The sequence below is a fragment of the Coffea arabica genome, chromosome 6e (assembly GCF_036785885.1).
Source record: "Coffea arabica cultivar ET-39 chromosome 6e, Coffea Arabica ET-39 HiFi, whole genome shotgun sequence".
Lineage (NCBI taxonomy): Eukaryota > Viridiplantae > Streptophyta > Magnoliopsida > Gentianales > Rubiaceae > Coffea > Coffea arabica.
This window is the reverse complement of record NC_092321.1, coordinates 10,056,974-10,063,605: the sequence shown is the minus strand read 5'-3', so window position 1 is coordinate 10,063,605 and position 6,632 is coordinate 10,056,974. Positions and strand designations below refer to the sequence as shown.

At 35.5% G+C, this 6,632-nt stretch overlaps 1 protein-coding gene across 1 annotated transcript; it reads right to left on the bottom strand.

Annotated features, from left to right (window-relative positions):
• Window positions 1-2,304, bottom strand: LOC113694054 (protein TIFY 10a). The gene is made up of 5 exons (XM_027212910.2): window positions 1,843-2,304; window positions 1,482-1,635; window positions 1,023-1,309; window positions 854-911; window positions 1-431 (listed from the first exon to the last, which is right to left on the bottom strand). The coding sequence occupies exons 1-5, from the start codon at window positions 1,994-1,996 to the stop codon at window positions 317-319; spliced, it is 768 nt and encodes a 255-aa protein (XP_027068711.2). The 5' UTR covers window positions 1,997-2,304; the 3' UTR covers window positions 1-316.
• Window positions 2,305-6,632: the final 4,328 nt, after the last annotated feature.

Below are 6,632 nucleotides of genomic sequence, written 5' to 3'. Positions count from 1 at the left end.
TTGGCGCAAGAAAATTCAGGTTTCAGATCGATGAATCTCAGCAGGATCTTCTGATACATATAGTAGCAGCATGCTAACATGAACTAGATAGATGGACAAGGAATAAAATATTCTCTCTAGTCTCTAATTACACGAAGGAAGAACCAACAATAACAAAAATAGACTGGTGTATATGGTCAGATCTAAACACTTAAATGCTCTAGTTAATAACGATGATATTAAACAGCTTTTTTTTTAACTTCCACTGCGGAATCAATCATCAATCCGGGGACAGATTAGCATAACCCAAAAGCAAGACTTTTTTTTTATCAAGAAACTACGCATGGCGCTCCATTTGCACAGGGAATTGAGGAGCGAAGCCCAGCCATGTCTTGCTTTCAGCCGGCTTCGGATCAGCAGCTCCCACCGGGTATGGTGCTCTTGCTGTGATCCTGTAATGTCAACAATAAAATACAAAAAATCACGAGGATATCAATATCTCAACTTCATCCCAAATATTTAGACAAACAAACAGATGAGAATAACAACTCCAATAGTATCAAAAATGAATTTTGAATTAATAAATCATCATAAATGTTTACATCTTTTTTTCCTTTACAAAACGACGTATTGTATCAAGCTCCAACCTTTCCTTCCTATATTCCTATCGGGAAATAATTGGCAAAATCATAGACGACGACTCTCAAACCAACAAAAATAAACTCTTTTTGCTATGTGACTCTAAGAAGGAAGTGCAATTTTACACTAGTACTTATCTTCTCCTTCCTATGTCCATCTCCAGCTAAAGTGAATAAAGACCAGAATGATATTGGTAAAGAACATTTACTGCATGACTTCAATTCCAAACGCCTACCTATCTTTTCGTTTCTCCAAGAACTTTGTGAGTGAAGCTTTCCTTGCAATTGGCAAATCTGCAAACGCCGGGAAAAAAAAAAAGAGATAAATCCCATGTTAGAATTCGAACAAAACGGCAAATAAAGAAGACGGGTGCGGAGTAAAGATTCAAGTAAACGTTAACTTACCATTAAAATTCGGTTGAAGAGGTTTCTGGGCAGATTCTTGGACCAAGTTGTTAGCAAAGCTGGGGACAATGCTTGGAGACGAGGTAACCAAGTTGGTGGTAGCAGATTCAGCCGGTTTTGGAACCATGTTAGCAGTAGCATAAGTGTTGACACCATGCGGTGAAGATCCCTGGCCGGCCAAAAGCATGATTTCCTTGGCCTTGTCTGCTGGGAAGTCATTGAACACCATGACTTGTCCATTGTAGAAAATCGTCATTTGGGCAGTTTCTGGTTCCGCCTTTACCACACTGTCAGATCAGAAAATCGAACAACAAAAAGTTAAAACGTCTGCAATAAGTTTGTTCGGGACGATAATAACCCTGAAGAACCACATCGTATGACTTTACTATTCTACAAAGGCATGGGTAAAATGGTCAAAATTTTTAGTATGTAGAATTACTACTGCCGCCGAGTACCAACCTGTCATCGGTTTTCTTTTGGGCTTCTCCTTTAGGGAATGCGGTGCCAAAAAGATTTACCGGCATGCTGGGAGTCCTAGCCGCCGCCGGCGCATCGGAATTCTTACCCGTTTTCTCGATCATGGGGAGCAAATTCATGGTCTTAGTCGGAGGCCCTGTGGGTTAAAAAGAGAGAGAGAGTAATCAGTTATGTACTACTAGTATTTCTCCAAAAAAGAAAGGAGAATGAATCGGGGATTAAAAACAGTATCAGAGAAGACGGCTTTAATGCATCTCAGTTTCATTAAGGAATGATTGAATACATCCCAAAAGTTCCCAAAAAAAGAAAAATTAACATAAGAATTTTGGATCTGGGAAAATACCATTAGGCTCAAAGTTTCGGGTGAGACCAAGGCTGAGATCTCCAAAGCTACCCTTCTCCTTCAAGTATTGACTGAGAAGACTACAAGTATGAGCAAAGTTTGACTTCTGGGCAGCTGGGAACCTCCCGGAATCCATAACTTCCGACGAACCCATAGTACCGGAGAAGATGAACAGGAAAGCAGGAATACGCCTAGAACAAGGAATATATCTTGTCTCTTGCTTAGCCTACACAGAGAGAGATGGAGAGCGGTTGGGCATGAGAGAAATCAATCACCGGAGTTTGCCTTTTTATGTAAGGGACTTGTGAATGAATATGGGAAACAGGGGGAACGTATGAGGTTTTTATTTGGGTTGGCCGAGGAGTCAAGGGTTAAAGGTACAAGGAACTGAATTTACACACGAGGATTATATGGGGTTTTAGGGATCTGGGAGGTCGCACCTTGCACCTTTCAAGGGTTGATTTTTTGCAGTTTTCTTAAAGGTTTTTGGTCTGCTAGGTGGGGTCCTTTTGTATTTTCTTTTATCTCCAACCATTTCAAACACGTGTTCTTTGCGTCCACTGAAGCGGTGTCCATTGCGTGTCCTTCCTTTTCTGTGAATTTACAATCTCTGTCCTCGGGGCAGGTTGCCGTCAGCCATCAACCCTGCCACTTGCTTTTCTTCATTTATCTATTTTTCAAGTCTTTCATAATTCTTCCATCGCATTTTACCTTTCGTCCCATTTTTCCTTGTCAGGGAGTTCTCGATTTCTCCACCACATTCCGGAGAAGAGGTAGGAAGAAAGAAATTTTTTGGTTACTACCCCCCAAAGGAGACCAAGAAATTTTGGTTAGGCATGTTGCGTCTGGTTTGCAGTTTTCTACAGAAAAATTTTTGTATTGCAATTTTCTACTAACAAAATTTTATATTTTTTATAAACATATTTTTTTAAATACCTTTTAATTTCACGTATATCAATCGTTACAATCTATATTCTTTTAATAAAAACTCTAAAAAATATCAATTCAAATGAGATCTTAATTACAATAATAAACAAGAACAGAGTATACAGTAATGAGAGAATAAATATTTTCATTTTCATTTCTAGAAAGTTGATTAGTAGTGTAGAGAGAGAAGATAGAGGCATCCGAGTTTACCAGGTCAAGAGGGATACAGCAGGAGAAGGAATTAAAGGCTTGGTATTTGACTTCAATAAATATGATGGTTTTATCGTAAATGAAAAAATGCAATGGTACTATGATCATTATAAAATTTTTAACTTATTAATGATAAATAATTGTGAACATTAAATGAGGCGGACGACTAACTCATGAACTGCCCAAATTTAATCAGCAAAGTCGAACGATCAAATAAATTTTTAGCTATTTCTGTGACATCTTAAGTGCTTGTCTTTTTATTTTTTTTTCTATCCGAAGGTCATCATCGTATATATTGAGTAGTAATGATAACTACAAGAGTATTTACGCATTATTGGCAATTATCAAATAATCAGCGTGTGCTCCTCTTTCATAAGCCATGCAGGAAACCACAACTTCCACTTAGTATCACCAACTAGATGTGTTTTTTTATGAATATATTTTTTAATCACATTTTTATCTCACATATATCAAATCGTTACAGTAATTTTTTTTTATCAGAAAATCCAAAAAACATTGAGGGGGAACATTTTGATTAAATCTTGCTTTCTTAACCTCTTTCCACAAGCATGCTTAGGACTTCTTCATTAGTGGTTGATTCCCTTTGCTGGATTGGAATACATATTGCCTGAGGCTAATAGTCAACTCCCGCATGTAGAAAAGACAAATTAATATGAAATCTGCCAATTGTTTTTCAGAATCAAAAAAGAAATATAAAATACTAGTCTATTGGAGGATAGGCAACAGGAAAGCTTACAAAAGTGAATATTGAGTACCTGACAAGGTTAAGAATCATTGAAAAAAAGTAAAGTTCCACTGTTTGAGTCAGGTTTTGTCCTGGGTAAGTTCAGTATGCTTCTTTAATCAATGTATGTCAGAGCCAAAGACAAGCTTGTGTACCTTAGAATGCTCTACATAATTGGAAATTATTTGTGAGATAAACAAACATTTATGACTAGAGGAAATTTCTCCTTGCAGAACCAATGGGCTTGTGGATTATTAAACAAATACTACAACTAATCAACCACTCTGAGCCCACTAAATACCAACTTTGATTCCCTTCACTAAATTAATTAATGGTCATTACCTAATTTAATCACGTGGCTTAAAAAGCAAATGTGTGATTAACGCCAGTTGTTGATTCTTTCATCTTGGACGACTGGGTAAATCGTGAATGACCCACCAAACTTTAGAAAGGAAGAGTTTCGAAGCTGTACAACGGCTATTCTTAGGTAGACACCCCTTTTTGGCGGTGTTAAACTAACCTCTAACTAACGGCGTTAGTTAAAAGCGTCCATCTGTTATTCTCATGTATTTCTGCGGGTTTCGTGCCGTACTTCAGTTAAACTCCGTCGGGGCCGGAGTGGGCCACCACACAAAGTTCTTAACCATTTTGAAGCTAAAACGGCAAATGCACGTTCTTTTCCGCCACTCCAGAGGCGACACGTGGTACTGAAACTATGCATGCCGCGTCACGTGGCAATATCTGTGGACGCGTGGTATAATCTCTGGGAACACAGTTGCAACTTTTAAGGTGTGATTGACACTGTCCTGTAGGGGAAATTTTTTATCATTATCGTTTGGATTGTTATTACTTTATTATTACTACTATTAATTTACCCCATAACGTTATCTCTTAATTATTTAATGTCATAGATAATTTAACTCAGCATATCAATAAATTTTTAATAAAAATATTCTTTTATTTTATAGTATTAGTACATTGTTATTATCACTTTATCTCTTTAAATTACTGTGATACAATAGCTTTACTTTCTAATATTATTTTCTAAGTATTTTACTCTATCATTAATCTAACAAGTATGTTCAAAAAATTCTTAAATGTATTTACCATTTTTTTATATATAATTAAAAGTAAAAAAGTTGGAATGGTTATTCTTTCTTATGTTTTACTTTAAGAGTACAAAAAATATAAAAATAAAAGAGTTTTCTAAAACTGCTTCTTTCATACTTATTAATACTAGAAAAAGAAAAAGCAATAGGACAAAAAAGAGACAGAATATTAGATTTTGCAAAAAAAGAATTAAGAAATAATCTAATATTGTCGTATTACCTTAATGTTTTCAGGATTAAGATTGGATTTGGATAGTAAATAAAAAAATAAAGTAATTTTAAAATAATAAAACTATTGAATTCTTTCTTGTTTGTGTATAAAAAAAAAGAATTAAACTCTCTTTCTCTCCCTCTCTCTCATATTTTTCTATGTTTTCAATATTAATAAAATTGTTAAGAAGAAAGAGATTAATACTTTATTTTTTTTTCCTTGATACTAAAATTTAGAGGAGCCACGCTAAATTTGTTATTGTTTTTATTATACAAAAGAGGGTACTATGTTCTAAAGATTTCTAACTTGCTATATTGAATTAATGGTGAGACAAATTATTTAAAAAATAACTCTATAGGGTGAATTAATAATAAGACTATAGTTTATAAAAGTAAAGTGATAATAATTTTAAAGGCTAAACATGTCTAATCACTTTATTTAATATATTTTATTAAATTTGACTGTTAGTTTTGAAGGTAACATGACTAAAATAACGTTAAAAGAAAAATTGATAAGAATTCCAAACATTAAGGGGTAAAATGACAGTGAAGGAATGTCCCATGTGAGTTTGAATTTGTGTGTTGCGTGTAAGTTTAAACATTAGGCTTCCTGATATAATCACAAAATGATCTGAATATTTCTTTGGTTAGGGGTAGCTAAGGGCTACGGGGATGGAAGCTGAGTCAGAGGCGCGGTAGTAGCGGCTGTGGTTGGGGGATGGGAGATAGGCTGTTGCGAGAAAAATGAAATGTGAGGGGTCAAGTCACGGGCGGTGAGTGACGCGATTTATGACGCTTTACTAATCCACCACGTGATCTTCATGTCTACTCTTTTAAATTACTCTTTTACCAACCGGCGACGTGGTGCGGTGGGTTTGTCAAAAAATATCTTCGCCTGTTGTACTTCTGTTCGAAATTTCAAGAGCACTCCGGGTCCGGGGTAAACATGTCCCCTACAAGTGTTTGAATTTTTCAAATCGATTCGCTACTCTACCTCAATTGTGACTTGTTCCGGTGTAATCACTGATCGAGGCACGATTGCTGTGTGTGTGCGATATAATATCGTAAAAAATACTAAGATAGATTAAGAAACGAATGAATGATAATTGAGAAACATACACATGCAAAAGGCATAGTGGACAACCCAAAAGGATAAAAAGTATAAAAGAATGAAGATTAATGACTTACAAATAAATTCTTTGGTAAAAGGCAATAGATTAATGACTTACAATAGCGGATCATTGCCATAGGAGTAGTATAGTGGTAGTTTTTTTTTTTTTTTTTTTTTTGGGAAAAGGGATAGACAATAAATAAAGTTTAAGCATTTACAAGTCGGGGGCAAGAAGAGTGCCGACTTGTATGATGGTAGTTGTGCAAGAGTTAGAAGTTTATATATACGACGGGGATAGTAAATATTGAAAGAATATATTTAGCAAAACAAATAAAATGATACTTTTCTGTTTAAACACCAAATCCTGTTTACGCTCTGTATATAGAAAGAAAGATGTAACGAGTCATGCTGTGCAAAGATAAAACAAGATACCCGAGAGTCCTCCCATAGTCATGTTATAAGGAGACACTTTCAAGAC